This window comes from Metopolophium dirhodum, chromosome 3 (genome assembly GCF_019925205.1).
Source record: "Metopolophium dirhodum isolate CAU chromosome 3, ASM1992520v1, whole genome shotgun sequence".
Classification (NCBI taxonomy): Eukaryota; Metazoa; Arthropoda; class Insecta; order Hemiptera; family Aphididae; genus Metopolophium; species Metopolophium dirhodum.
In genome coordinates this window covers 27,627,754-27,642,527 of record NC_083562.1, presented here as the reverse complement: position 1 = coordinate 27,642,527, position 14,774 = coordinate 27,627,754, and the positions used below count along the sequence as shown (strand labels likewise).

At 28.0% G+C, this 14,774-nt stretch overlaps 2 protein-coding genes across 8 annotated transcripts in view; one reads left to right on the top strand and one right to left on the bottom strand.

The window, feature by feature from the left end:
* The window catches only part of LOC132941105 (aquaporin-like), a 43,324-nt gene extending 34,206 nt beyond the window's left edge, over positions 1–9,118 (top strand). For 5 of the 7 annotated variants that reach the window (XM_061008991.1, XM_061008992.1, XM_061008990.1 and 2 more), the window contains 5 exons: positions 6,697–6,893; positions 6,961–7,104; positions 7,186–7,404; positions 8,158–8,238; positions 8,327–9,118. In XM_061008991.1, coding sequence (XP_060864974.1) covers positions 6,697–6,893; positions 6,961–7,104; positions 7,186–7,404; positions 8,158–8,238; positions 8,327–8,422 — 737 coding nt within the window. In that variant the 3' untranslated portion in view covers positions 8,423–9,118. Of the gene's footprint in view, positions 1–325; positions 531–6,256; positions 6,635–6,696; positions 6,894–6,960; positions 7,105–7,185; positions 7,405–8,157; positions 8,239–8,326 lie in introns of those variants that run through there. The other 2 variants (XM_061008993.1, XM_061008995.1) reach the window with 2 other exon arrangements.
* A 1,275-nt stretch (positions 9,119–10,393) lies between these two features.
* LOC132940105 (uncharacterized) lies at positions 10,394–14,769 on the bottom strand. The gene is made up of 7 exons (XM_061007525.1): positions 14,384–14,769; positions 14,088–14,294; positions 13,868–14,022; positions 13,642–13,807; positions 13,348–13,542; positions 13,077–13,270; positions 10,394–10,872 (listed from the first exon to the last, which is right to left on the bottom strand). Exons 1-7 carry the CDS (start codon positions 14,468–14,470, stop codon positions 10,635–10,637), a joined length of 1,242 nt encoding a protein of 413 aa, XP_060863508.1. The 5' UTR covers positions 14,471–14,769; the 3' UTR covers positions 10,394–10,634.
* Between the last annotated feature and the right edge of the window lie 5 nt (positions 14,770–14,774).

The following is a 14,774-nucleotide window of genomic DNA, read 5'->3' as shown; positions in this document are numbered from 1 at the left end:
TGATATAATATATCATAGGTACAGTGTATATTATAATATTAGATGACGTGTGAGCACATTATATTATATACTGTTATACTATTTATGGGTTATCGTTTATTTTAATTATTTAATTATGACCATAATATTATAGCCTTTTACTCCATGTACTATGTCGCAAGATTATTATTTTTACTGTTATTATTGTAAGCCATTGGGTAATTTGTCAATTGTCATGGGGTAGTGGGAGATCTATTGTCATGGTTCACCGCTTGCCATTGATTTAGCACGGAAACGGGGATTCTTAGTAAAAGCGTAGTTTTGGTTCTTTATGCTCACTTACTCGCAGTACTCGGTACTGAAACAGCGTCCAGTGTTTTATGTTATCTAATTAATACAGCATTTTTACTTACATTTTGTACATCTATTATTAAAATTTATCAAGATACAAATAAACATGGCTGGTTGTTTTGGGAGCCCCGTAAAAGTATCGAGTAAACTATTCAAACGACTTGGATCATCGGTTTCCTTTGGTGATTTTTCAGAATATGGTAAATACTAAATGTTCGTTTAATTCAAGTTAGGGGTTTGATATAACTAGATTATATTATATTAAATTTAAAAATTAAAATTTGATTGCTTTAAAAAAATTCTAAAGCAAATAAACATTTTAATAGGTATATGTACATTAATTATTTTTGTTAATTTGTGTTAAATGCGTACAGTTATTTATTTGTAAGTATATTATAAATTCAAATATTTATTTTAGATGATCATTAAACTCATATACTGTATATGATATTTTAAATTGCGTGGATCTGTATGATATAATCAATAAGGATACAATTTTGTTTTATATTGGATTATAATATTATAATGATACAAGCTTGAGGTTTATCCTTTTATCGTTATGAATATTGAATCCTCAAAGATAGGTTAGACTGTTAGAGATACTTTATTTTGAGTTTTTTTTTAATTACATCGAAAAAATTAATTTTTTAAGAATATTAAAATGTTCTGGTTGGTTTTTGGATCCGGGACCCCTGGGGTCGGATCCGAATTGCTAGATATTTTACATTTTTTTCAGTTACCTACTCCGTATACTTGCGACATTCTATCAGTATTTGTTAGATAGTAAGTGTTACTCCATGCTAGTTTCCCATAATATATTGATGGATCTTCTTTTGCCATTATACACGCGTATGTTATTCTGGCGTTCTCAGTCTATTCGGGTCTATTCAATATTGTTTTTCTTCTCTTTTTAATTTAATTAATTTTCATATTTATATTATTTTTAATTTCTTTTCCTATATTTTCACCATATATAAACATATATACCTAATGGAAGTAAAAGTGTAAGTGTCATTAACATGACTAAGGTAACTTTTCAACATTTAATTGCATACGATACGATTATTTAAACATAAATGCTTTTTAAATATTTAAACTATTAGTTCAATATTTCATAACAACTAAAATCAAATAAACCAACAAAAAAATAAGTTTTTTAACCAAAATGTAGTTTATGGTTGTAATTTAGTTAGATAAGTATATACAATGTGTCTCGTGAAGAAGTGACCGACCAGCGTCATATGATATAGTATACCTTTAGTTATGAAAAAACCCTTTAAAGGGTGGGTCTAACTTTTATTTGTTTAGTTATGACTTATGGTCAATTCAACTTTTTTAAAACAAACCGGACCTATCGCATATTTACTGATGTATCTTCAAAACTTTTCAACTATTTATCGTTATTTTAATTTATTTTTTTATTTTAAAGCCATTTCATTGTGCTATCAAGTTTCAACTAACATACACAATCAAACCAGAAATGTACAAATTATTATTATTAAATTTAAAAAAAAAAGTAGAATTTTGTAGAATAATAAAATAAAAATAAAAAGTGTAGTCAATACGACGTTAATAAAATTGGAGTTATATGTGATTTTCTTTTAAGTTGAACTGCCCGTAACTAAAAAAAATAAAAAAGTTATACCCCCTCCCCTTTAAGGGTTTTTTTTCATAATTTAAGGTGTAGGTATACTATCAAATGACGACGATCGGTTACTTCTTCATGGGACACATTGTATATTACATACCCTGTGATTTAAAATTTATCAAATAAAACCCACTTTTAACCATAATAATTGGAGGTTTAAATTAATTGTTACCTTGGTTTCGATTTATTTTAGAATTATATTTGTTGCTTAATGTATTGTTGATAATTTCTTATATTATTTTACTAAACAATACCTATGAAGGACAGTGGGCGTTCAATTAAAATGTACTGTACTCTATATCAAAAGAGAATAATCAGTCACCCGATTTTCGTCAGTGCTGCAACGTTGCGTATCTCCCACAAGCGCCTCAGTGTTAGGGTGATCACGTGGTTCACGACGTGCCAATTGCATAATTCTGCATGATGCGCAAAAAGTGATTGTTTTCTTTTGAGTCAGAATTTATGTTAATTTTTTTTTCAAAATTAAGATTTGGTCAGATTTTGTTTGGTATTCCAAAATATACTTAAAAATACAATTGTATATTATATCTTTACTGCCTGCGTACGTCTATATACTCTATCCACTGTAGAACTGTTAAAAAGTCATCTCAGTGCTTTTAATATAACGCGCCATGTCGCCATTATAATTAAATTTGTTGTTTAGGCTTAAGCTATATAAAATAAAATATATGTATAACTAATGCAATTATAGCAGATAATAAATTATTATTTGCTGTTATAGAACTACATCGATTAAATTTGTAATTTATTATGCTATATTGACTGATAAGCATTATAATTTTTATTAGTTCTGGGTTATTGAAATTTATGTTTTTGGTGGCTATAGATATAGTAATTTTTTGTCTAAAAATATTATTATAACATTATACTGGCAAGTTATTGTGGCAATCCAGCATTTAGATTTTAGACATAAAATGGCATTATTAAATTAATTTGTTCCTTGAATCTATTTGAATGTTATATACTTATATCCATGTTGATTAGTTCAATAGTTATAACTGATAAAACTAATCTAATAGGGCTCAGTTATGAATTATGATTCGTTTTCAGAAAATGTGTGTAGTGTACATTTGTCACATACGCCATACGACAATAGACTCCGGCGACATATTATCATATAAATATATCTAGCTTTAGAGTTTTCCTATTATATATTTAACATTACGTGTCTAGTGTGCACTGAATCAACTTAATTTATCATTTAGATTTTCATTTAGTGAGATAGATCTCCGAAACCGGAGAGCGGATTTTGTTGTTTGGGGTCTTGTTAGATTCACATTGGTTAGGAGAAGTGCAGTGAAGATTTTCAGAACTTTATCTTTAATAGTTAATTCATTACAGAACATTAAAACAAATTAAAACAAATTTTATTGGGCGTTTTTTGATGTTTTTCAGCTTTACAGCTTTGTAGTGAATTAACGATTGGAGATAAAGTTCTGAAAATCTACACTGCACTTTTCCTAGGCAATGCGAATCTAACAAGACCCCAAACAACAAAATCCGGTCTCCAGTTTCGGAAATCTACCTCGCTAAATAAAAATCTAGCAAAAAATAACTCTTTTTTTTATCTGTGAAAAATTAAATAATTTTTTAAAAAAATTTTAATTCCACATTTAGTATTTAATGAGTTATCAACCAACTTTCTAGCTTTCATAGTTTAGGAGAAAAGTTAAAAAATAGAAATTTTGGTACTGTTCAGGCCGACGTTTTTATGGATTCAAGTGATTATACCGCGTCACACGGTATATATATCACACGGTATATATCAAATCTCTCTCATTATTATTTGTATTAAAGCTAGCTAAATTACCCACCTATATATTCATCATTACTGAGTAACATTTTTATTATTTTCCTATTTAACACAAATTCTTGAAGTTTTCAAAATTCAGACTTTTTTCATTTCAATTACCATACTTACTTGATTAAAAATCAAGAAAATAAAAAAATTCATTAAAAAAAATATATTTTATTCTTATTGATTGTATATTATAATATGTTTTATACAGTTACGTTGTTCACTATAGTTGTAAATATAACAGTACCTACCTTAATTTATTTTGAAGTTTCATTAATTTAGCGTAACGATTTCACTATTTTCTGGTCGAAGATATTTGACCTACATCGATAGTGCCTATATATTATATACCTACAAAATATAATTTTATTGTAAACATTTATATTTTTATTTATACATTTTATTTTATTTCATGGCAATTAAAATACATAACCCAATTTTACCTATGGCATTGTTCAACAATTCAGTTTTAGTTGGTATGGGGTGTGCGGTGTGCGGTGGCCCATTAGAGCTCATGCACTCCAACACTTAAATTATTGCTTGTTTAATTTTTAGTATTTTTCAAATGAAATAGATTCGACCCAGTGGTAGATCTTAGATTGACACCAAATTTTAACTTTGGAAATAAAATCATATTATGATCGTTTTTGGTTTTTTTATCATAGCTTTTGTGTAATAATATACATATACCTAATACAATGTACGGAATGTGGGATATATTTTGGATGCACCTACACCTAACCTATACTAGGTGTATAATTTCCATGTTATATGAATTGTATTGTATTGTTAATGTGTTGTATACTTTTAGGTTTAGGTATATAATAAAGTTATACAAATCGTTGCCGAGTATTACGCACTCACACCGATTAAGTATAAACATAAAAAAATATAGTAAAATAGGATGAAACTGGAAATTTATCGGAAATTAATTAATTAATATAATATAATATGTAGTATGTATATGTATCAACTGGACATTTTTTTTATTGATAGTCCATATTCCTATACCTATGTGTATTTTATAAATGTACATGACCAATATTTTTACTAGATAAAACATTGGGGTAATGACCTCCCCTTTTAATAAAAATAAGTTGTGAGGTATATAGAAGTTTTTTTTTTTTTTAATTATAATTTATTTTATTTTATTTTGTATAAACTTATAATAAAAGACAAATGTGTGACCTTAAAATTTTAATGTCTGAGTATTAACATATTTTATTAATACATACTATATACATTTGATAGTGGAATTATATGTCCATGTATGTTTGTCTAATGTCTATGTTGAATATACAAAAATATAAGTTTCATTGTATATTGTATAACACTATAAAATAATATTTAAGCATGACATAATCTTTCTTTGTGGCTTGGTGTGGTGTGGTGGTTGCATTGAGTCACGAAACGTGTTCTGAGTGCAAGCACCGGCCGGTTCACTAATTCCCTGATGGGTGAGCACCCGGGTTTCCAACCGTACCCCCTCCCCTACAAACAGCTAATATCCATAGCTAAAAGGCTTAAAAGTATATTATGTAGGTACCTACTTACCTATACCGATTTTTTAATAAACTGGTTAATGATAATACATCTCTGCCTTTAAATAATTTGTGAAGTAAGACTTGAAACATAAAACAAATCGTGAACACTTTCATTAATTATCATAAAATAATAATAATCATTTTTATTTATTATTTTAATAATAAAAATAAGCAATGCATATTGCCCATGGACATTGGGTGGGGGCAAAGCTCCATCGGATTACTTTCTAAGGAAATGTATGGAGGGGTTTCAGCCCTCTCTTCATAAAACAACAATGTTTGGGCTAGTTTTATCACGGACGTGGTGTATATACGGCACTTATACCTATATGGCTATATATTTGACCAATCCTCAAAACAAATAGACATAAATACATAATATTATATTATATGTCTATGACAAAACATGTACTCTCCAGTCTCCACGAATTAATAAATAAATAAATAATAATTATTAACTATAATAATGTTTTTAAATCTATTGATAAGGTAACTAAGTAACTGATGATTACATTGTGACGTGTTATTGTGTGATAAAGATTTGTGGACGGAACCACAGAAGTCGCATTTCGGAACACAGATTTGTATTTCGTATACTCTGTATATTGTTATACAGTTTATATTGTGAATATTGATATTACTATTATGGAAGCATAGACATCTACTCGAAAGAATTATATCACTATAATAATAATGTAATAATTATTCCAAGTTATTATAGAGACATATCACATATAGGTAGTATATTAGTACCTATCATGACATATTAAATAGGTACCATGTATCCAGTCCTATAATAAATAGAATTTATTAAAGACTTCCGTATCTTATGATCTTCTTAAATTTTAATATAATATAATATCTACGTGACATAACATAATAATATCAACCACTAATGATAAGCACTAAGTAGTTAGGTGTCTAGGTTTGTTATTATATTTACTATTTACAATTAGGTAATAATTTAGAAATAAGAAAATGTGTACTGTGTTATCCTTCATGTGTCATGTGTATAATTATTCAATTAAGTACAAAATTTCAGTGTATAGAACATTTGAATTGTTTTCCTAACCAAACATTCTTAAACCAACTACCTATATCAACTTAATAATTATAACCATCGATCGTAATAGAATATTTTTTTTGACATTACCTGGTCTTTGTTGGCGTGCATAGGCACATATTGAACAACACGAGAAAACAACCTTAGCCAAACAGTTAAAACGTTAAACTCAGTGTTCAATATTTAAATGGATGATTTAACTTTTGATTCTGTACCGTTTATATCACAAGGTACACAATATTATGTTTATTTTATAACAAAATAAAACTCATAGATGTATTTATTCTTTCAGGTACAGCTGAACCAAGCCAATTGTATGAACGGCAGCCATGGCAAAAACTTGTAACGATATTCTTAGCTGAACTCTTTGGTACTGCGTTTTTAATGTTCTTCGGTTGTATGGGATTAGTTCCTAAGTATCCGGGTGGAGAACTTGGTCAATACAGTGGTGCTATTGCATTTGCTGGTATTGTAGCTGTCACTATTGTTGTAAGTATTTTATAAATATATATTTGTAATATTTTGTTTACTAATGGTAATTTTTGACTTGGTGCAGATTATTGGTCACATCAGTAATTGTCATATAAATCCGTGTGTTACATTGTGTGCATTACTTCTTGGTAAATTACCAATATTAACAGCTATTGTTTATTTCTTAGCCGAATTTTTGGGAGCTATGATCGGTTATGGAGTTCTAGTGGTGAGAACCTAAATTGAATAATATAGGTACCTAATCAAAAGTATGACTGAATTATTGAATTGAATTTTTATTATTTTATAGGTTATTTCACCTTATAATATATTAAATTCATCAGAATCTGGAGTTTGTGTAACAAGCCCAGTTATAGGTTTGACTGCATGGCAAGCCGTTTTAATTGAAGCTATAACTACAGGGGTTTTGATACTTTTAGTATGTGCTGTCTGGGATCCTAAAAGTGGTAATGGAGATTGTGGTCCTCTGAAATTTTTAGCTATGATATTTGTGACATCAGTTGTTGTTGTAAGTATATTAAACTGTGATTATTAATTATTGTCAAAAGTATTCAGTTAACAACTCCAGGGTAAAAACGTGTTGAGTTATTTTAAATGTATAAAAAAATTATTACATTAAAAATATTATACCATGCTTGTTTGTAGTGGTTAAGAATTTTTACATTTTAAGTGTTCAAAATTCTACTAAAAATATTTGATAGTGACTAGCAACACGTTTTTCTCAGTGGTCTTTAATAAACTATAAAATGTTTGCATAATATTATTATAGTAACATAAAAATATGTAAAATAATTCATTAATGATTATTTATTAAAGTAGGCATAATATAATTTTATGATTTTACATTTTGTATGTTATCAACATATTATTATTTTAACTTAAAAATGCACATCTTAAAGAATATCATTACATTAAACATTTTGTAAATTGTCTTCTAATACTTATTCAAATAATTTTAATTGTCAGATATCAATATCAATTTAATATTTAGTATTTTTTTGTTTTACACCTAATTTGAAGGATATACTTAGGAATTACAAATGAGTTTTATAATTTGGTTTGTTGGATAAATATAGACAATACCTAATTAAAGTATTTAAGTATAGCATCTTCTTAAATTATCATCTATTACAAATTATATAAAAATAGAAAGCAATAAAGCATATAATAAACACCCATGATCTTAAAAATGTTGCAATTTTCATTTTGTTTTCATTTTTAATTGCCTATTATCTTTACTAAATTTTTATTATTGTTCTAGGGCCCTTTTACTGGAAACAGTTTGAACCCAGCACGATCATTAGCACCAGCAGTCTACAACAATTCATGGAACATGCATTGGGTAAATGATAATATATTAATATCTTAATAACTATTGAAAGTTGTTATATAAACAAAATGCATTCAAACAATTATTTTTTTCTTTTCAGGTATACTGGGTTGGTCCATTTTCCGGAACAATAACATCAACGCTTTTCTACAAATATATTTTTATGGCATTAGATAACGAAGATCGAGTAAAATAAAGTGATATATTTTTATTAGAGCTACGTATCACATACCTGACACTTGACAGCAATCGAATTCGGTTTCTATTGTGGTTCTTTTACATTAAATGCTGAAGTCAGTGTAAATTGTGTTCTGTAATATCTTTTATAGGATATTCATCTCCATAAATATTTGTCTACTTAATTATGTTTTAGTCTCTACCAAATTATTTAGTCTTTTAACTGTTTTATTTAATTTTGCTAGATTTTTAAACTGTAAATGAGTTAACTTTATACATAAACTATGTATACTTTATACATCAAGCTACAATGTTGTTAACTCACAGTATTAGGTAGATTTATTTTTGTAAAAATTATTTATATTTATATTTTGGCAATAATAGTCATTCATTTACAATATTCATAATATGTATTATGTATATATTGTAATGAATATATATTTTTATTTTAAGTGCATAATAAATTATTTTTTTTTATGTATTTATCATTTGGATAATTTCAACTAATTAATACAAAATACATATTATGTTAAAACAATATGACAATCTAAAAATAAGTTTTATAACAGTATGAATGATAAATATCATCATATTCAATTATGTCTAATATTAATATTAATTATGTCTCAGCTCAATAAGTGATTATTTTATATGTATGGTGCCTAACCTTGTCTATAATATTTTTTATTAAAATATAGTAGTATCTTATAGTTTATTAGTAATATTTTTATTTTTTATACTGTATTATTTTTTTTCTGGAAAATCAATGTTTAAAATAAAACACTTGTGTGACGTATATTATTAATTATTAAAATGATTTTATTTTCTCACAAGTTTCCGCAATAATATATTGGTAACAGTCTTAAATACTCTTCAATAATTATTGACCCAAAAATATTCTCTATTCTGGCCTTATAATAATTGATATTGGTATTTTTGAGGAATGACAATGACAACAAATTTAAGTATAAAATATAGTTAAGTATTGATGTATTATATTATGGTTTTGTGAGAATTAAATAATAATATTATGTAGATGCTCACCTATCCTTAAATAAACCTGTGTGATACACTGATACACATCCAATCCAAGGTGTACCTTGAGGTGACTGTTAACTGAAAATTAGACACTCAAAATAATTTTAATCCATAGGCTTTTATCCATAGGAAAAAGTAATAAACATGCATGCGAGTCTCAATCTTATCTACCAAAAGAGTGTTGTCGAATGATCCATGCGACATGGGTCATTACTGGACACAATATGTCATAACTCATAAGGATACACCTAACTGTAAAAAATATGAGGTGATACCACTTTTATAATTATTTCCAATGTTACAACAAGGATGCCAAAAATATTGACAGATTGGTAGTTTGGAGATTTTTTGACGGACACAATAACATTTTTCTTTATTATGTTGATTTCTGATGGTGCAGGATGAATATATATTTATTAATATATTTTAATCATTTTATTTGGAATATTATGTATGGTATTTTATAGATTCGCCAACCTAAACAAATCTTTTAGGAGTACTAAAAAAGTTATAACGATATGTTCATAAAATGATATGAATACTTAAATGTCACGTAAAGTATCAATATAAATGAGGACTTTTTTTTTTTGATATAACCAATTTAAAATAAAGGAAATCTGTGAATTGTACAGTACTTAGTGTTATCCATTTAATGTGTTATGAAATAATGTTTAATTTTTAACTGTTCTATATTTTACATTTTGTATATTGAATATAGTGTTCAAAGTGTTCAACATTATTAAAATAAATTAATGGTCTGAAAAAATGGTTATAACTTTATATTTAACTTGTTCAAGTATTTAAACCTGAAGTACCCACTTTAAAAAATTAAAAATTGTTTGGAATCTATCCATTTGAAATTAAAAATGCATAATAAATGTTTGACGATAGCACTGCCAGTGTGTATACTGCACAATTTAAAGCACATTGGTAAATTATAGCTATTAATACATTTGGTATAAAACGATGATTATTTTATTGTTTAATTATTTTAATATCTAAATGAACACAAAATCCGTATAATACTATATTATGGTATAATGATATCACGTATCGAATAATATTGTTAAATGACAATGCTATAATAGAACAAAAATATTAAGAATCACAAATTTAAAAAAAAACAGCATCATACGGCTATAATTTAATATCATTAAATGATAATCATACATCGTGTTAACCAACCCAACCTATTATGTTAAACATCCATTATCCACGAGTTCTTTAACCAAGTCTGCAATCATTTGGCGACATAATAAGTTGCTAGTGGTCATGACCGGGTAAGGCTCCTTGCTGGGTTCGTCGTCCATGCTGATCGTATCTTCGGTATACATGTCTGGAGCCAGCTCCGAGTCACATGTAATGATCGGTATCATATCTAGTGCTACTCCTAGACCGAACACGTTGTATTCACGCACCTCTTCGTATAACCTGCAGTGATAGGGTTTATGCATTTATTGAATCGTTTATTTATGAATCCAATTCATACAGTAACATCGATAACATTATAAAAAACAAGCAAAACTGATTTAAAATTGATAAAACAATTAAACCAGGTAAATAGGTAATACAGTTTTAATTGAAAAGAGTACCTGCCGATTTCCGAACAAAGTAGGTAGGTACCTACCGACTTCACCCTTAAGCAGCTATTTACTATTTAGAAACCATAATTAACGAGTAACGGCTGTTTACTATTCTTTAAATATTTCTTAAAGAGAACCCGGATAGTTATCACGCGGAAGTAAATCTGAAATTTCTAGGACAAAAGTAATAAACTTCGATAATTATTATTTTTACACTTTTAAATTGGCTTATTCCCGCGGCAGCATACGGATCATAAACAATCGAACAATATTAAAAAAAATTTCAATTAATAGATAAATATTGTTAATTTAATATAAGAGGACAAATTATATTCAATATTATAATGATAGGTTGTGAGTGGAAATCAGGTAAGGTCACTGTTTTTATCAATACAACCATTTTTTTATTTAAGCTAAAATTACTTTTTATTGGTGCAGGTATTATCAGTATACCTATAGGTACATATTATTATTTTTAACTTTGTTAAATACATACATTTAATATTTAGGTCTTAAAAAAAGCAAAATTTGATGAATTTGAAAATGATGGACACTGTTTTCTAGCTTTTAGAAACTTAAACTTAAAATTTAAATAATATAACAAGGGTCTGTATTTTTTTTTAACTATTGTACGTGGTCGATGTATAGGAATATCGAAGGTAGAGCTTGAGACTCTGAGGTACCTATTATACCTACCTATTATACATTAATTATACCTTTACGGCTTTACCTATAATATGTGTTTAAGGGCGTCTTTTTTAAGAAGAAAACATTTTGCAGGTCAGATCAAAGCCTGATTTTCAAAATTTTAGTTATAGAAGTTAAAATAAGCATTTAAATAATGCACAAAATTTATTCTTTTTGAACGTATTTTTCTACCATTATTTAAAGTAAAATAAAAATTCGGCCTTAGATCCAACCTAAAAAAAGTTGCCATCTTCCAGATAAAAAAAAAATATATCAAAATTCGACGTACCTATATACCTATATGAGGTGTGAGTTTTTCCTGTGAAGTGATTTTCGTTGATATAATGCACCGTATCAATCCCCCCCCTAAATATGTATCAGATACTAGATTAGTGGAAAGTATTATAATTAAGGTAGTAACTAAAATGTAAAATATAATTTTTAAATTTTATTGAATTGCGGAAAAACCAGCACCGACACACAACGTCGAGTCTATTTCAAATTAAAACACATTTTAGAACATTACTAATCACTAAGCACATTTTAATAACTAATTGTTATTGATTTTATTTTTAAAATATAAGGTACACCAATGTATATTTATTATTTATTTATTTATTTATTCAGCCAAAACAATTACAATTAATAATTACAATAAAATACATTAATAATAGCTGATACGAATACCAACTGAGCTATAAGCTCGTATCTGGTATACGGAGGTCAACGATATTACAATTCGTTTAAATTAAAATACTTATACAAATAAAAATATGATATACCTAATTAAATAAACCTAACATCAAAAAAGAAACTTTAGAAACAAAAATTAACATCAACGATATGATACTATAATATATGATAGCTATGATAGGTACAGTAGGTACTAGATAATATGTTAAATAGTAACGAAATATATTGTACTAATATTTACTAATTCATTATAATATTATATAGGTACCTACTAGCGCTGTATTAACCAACTTCGCCCAGGTTAAAATGAATCTTTATTTTTATCGTTTTCCGTTTTGCTTCAGTTGAATTAATATATAAATATATAATACAATAATTTAATATCTCAATTTTAGGCACATACAATTCATAAACGAATTTGTTACCTAACCGAATTATCATAAACAAAATATTTGTATAGGTATTTATAATAGAATTTTGATTTGATTATTTAGGTAACTATATGACTATCATTGAATACTTTTCCTCGAGAAAAATTTATAATGATTGTCGATACTTTTTACGTAATTAATTTTGATTTTAAAACTATTAAGATCAATTCCATGCAATTATAGTGTTTTTTTTTTAAATAAATCAGTTCCGGTTAAAAATAAAATTGTCATAAGTACTTACTTTTGTCGAATATCTGGATAATGATTCAAACAGTCTGTTTGCGTTAAAACACTGACAATTGAATCGTAATATTCTTCCAACAGTTCAGGTAAATACTGTTTTCTTAACTCTACACTGGTACAGCAATACAAAAGACTGACCAAGTCCAATGCTGGAGAGCCATACCTAGCCAACTGAAAGTCAACTATAGACACCTAGAAAATGAATAAAAATCAATTCGTTATTATTTTTTTGTATTTGTATGACTCGTAAATAATGTCACGTCTTATACTTCAGATATGCTCCCGTCTTGAGCGTACTGAAACAAAAAATTGTTCGTCCAACAATCGCCGTGACAGAGTACAGCTAGCGATTCTTTAGGTGACACCAGTCCCACCATATACCCAAAGAACGATTCGTGGTTGACAAATTTTCGAAATTTATCCAAATATTTTGGTTTTTCGTCTTCGGTCAATTCAGCCTCCAGCTGTTAGAAAAAAAAATCGTGATTATCATTAATATAATATTAATTACGTGAAATGCTATGATATTTCAGCATTAACGGTATATCTATGTGTAAATGCACCATTTTCTCTGCGTTCTCTGCGGCTCGTCTGTAATATCCTTTGTACCACAATTCGTTTTCACTCTTGTAGTACACTTCATTTATTGCGTCCGAAATGCATTCTTTAAACTTTTCTGGTTCATCGACTTTCATGGATAGCGATAACCCGTGGAATTTGCCCAAGACTCTGAAAAATCATTACACGCCAACTCAGACGCATAAAATAATATTCCCACCAAATCATTACCTTAGTATGGCTCTACAATGGTTAAAATCAAGACCCTTCATTCTGTCTAACATGGTGAATCCTTTGCATCGCATGTCTTCCAATATAACGATGTCGCTTTGGGCCAAATAACATTTCGGCACACTGTTAAAAGTTTCGACCATTTTTTTCAGCTCCTAAAGCATTAGTGATGTAAGCCTTATGATAAAAATATAACATATAGGGTACTCTATATACGGACTTGATATTTCATCAATGCTGTTAACGATTTTGTATAGAATGTTACTTCGTTATTAAATAGTATTTCAGATTTATATGTATTTCTCGCCTGTCTGTTATCGGGCAAACACTTGTAGATCAGAGATTTTGACCAACCGTTGTCTCCATACAGTTGGATTCTGTACAACATTGATGTATAGTTATCACCTCGTTTCGATCCTAATGCTATCTGTAAAGTACCGCAATTCGACCAAACCCAACGTTAATAAACGTAGGTATTTTATAATATTATTGTGCAATTTATTTTACATCACTCACTTCGTACGAATTAATTTTTACTCCAGGTTCGGTCTTGTCAATCATGGATTGCAGAAAAACCAAATCTATGTTTTTAGATCCAGACATGATGCAGCGTTCTTGACTACAGGATGCATACGATTAAACTGAAGCTGAATATTCCCGAGCAGACCCATTCGTCAATTACGAATACATTTTTGTTTATAGGTACCTACTACTTATATGTCAATGTGGGGACTGACGCACATCCGTATACACTCACGCAGTTAAGTACAATCAAAAAGACGACCATAGCTTCTGTTATGTGATAAAAATATAACTTTAATTGTTGTATGACATTACAAGTTATTATGTACCAAATACCATGTATGATGATTCGTAGCAAAAATAGTGCATGCTATTACTGGAACAA

Excerpts from the sequence above, each read along its gene's own strand:
- LOC132940105 (XM_061007525.1), bottom strand. The coding sequence starts at position 14,470 with ATGTCTGGATCTAAAAACATAGATTTGGTTTTTCTGCAATCCATGATT. Across the intron at positions 14,023-14,087 it reads CAGCATTGATGAAATATCAA|GAGCTGAAAAAAATGGTCGA; the intron begins GTCCGTATATAG and ends CTAATGCTTTAG. Across the intron at positions 13,808-13,867 it reads CATTGTAGAGCCATACTAAG|AGTCTTGGGCAAATTCCACG; the intron begins GTAATGATTTGG and ends ATGATTTTTCAG.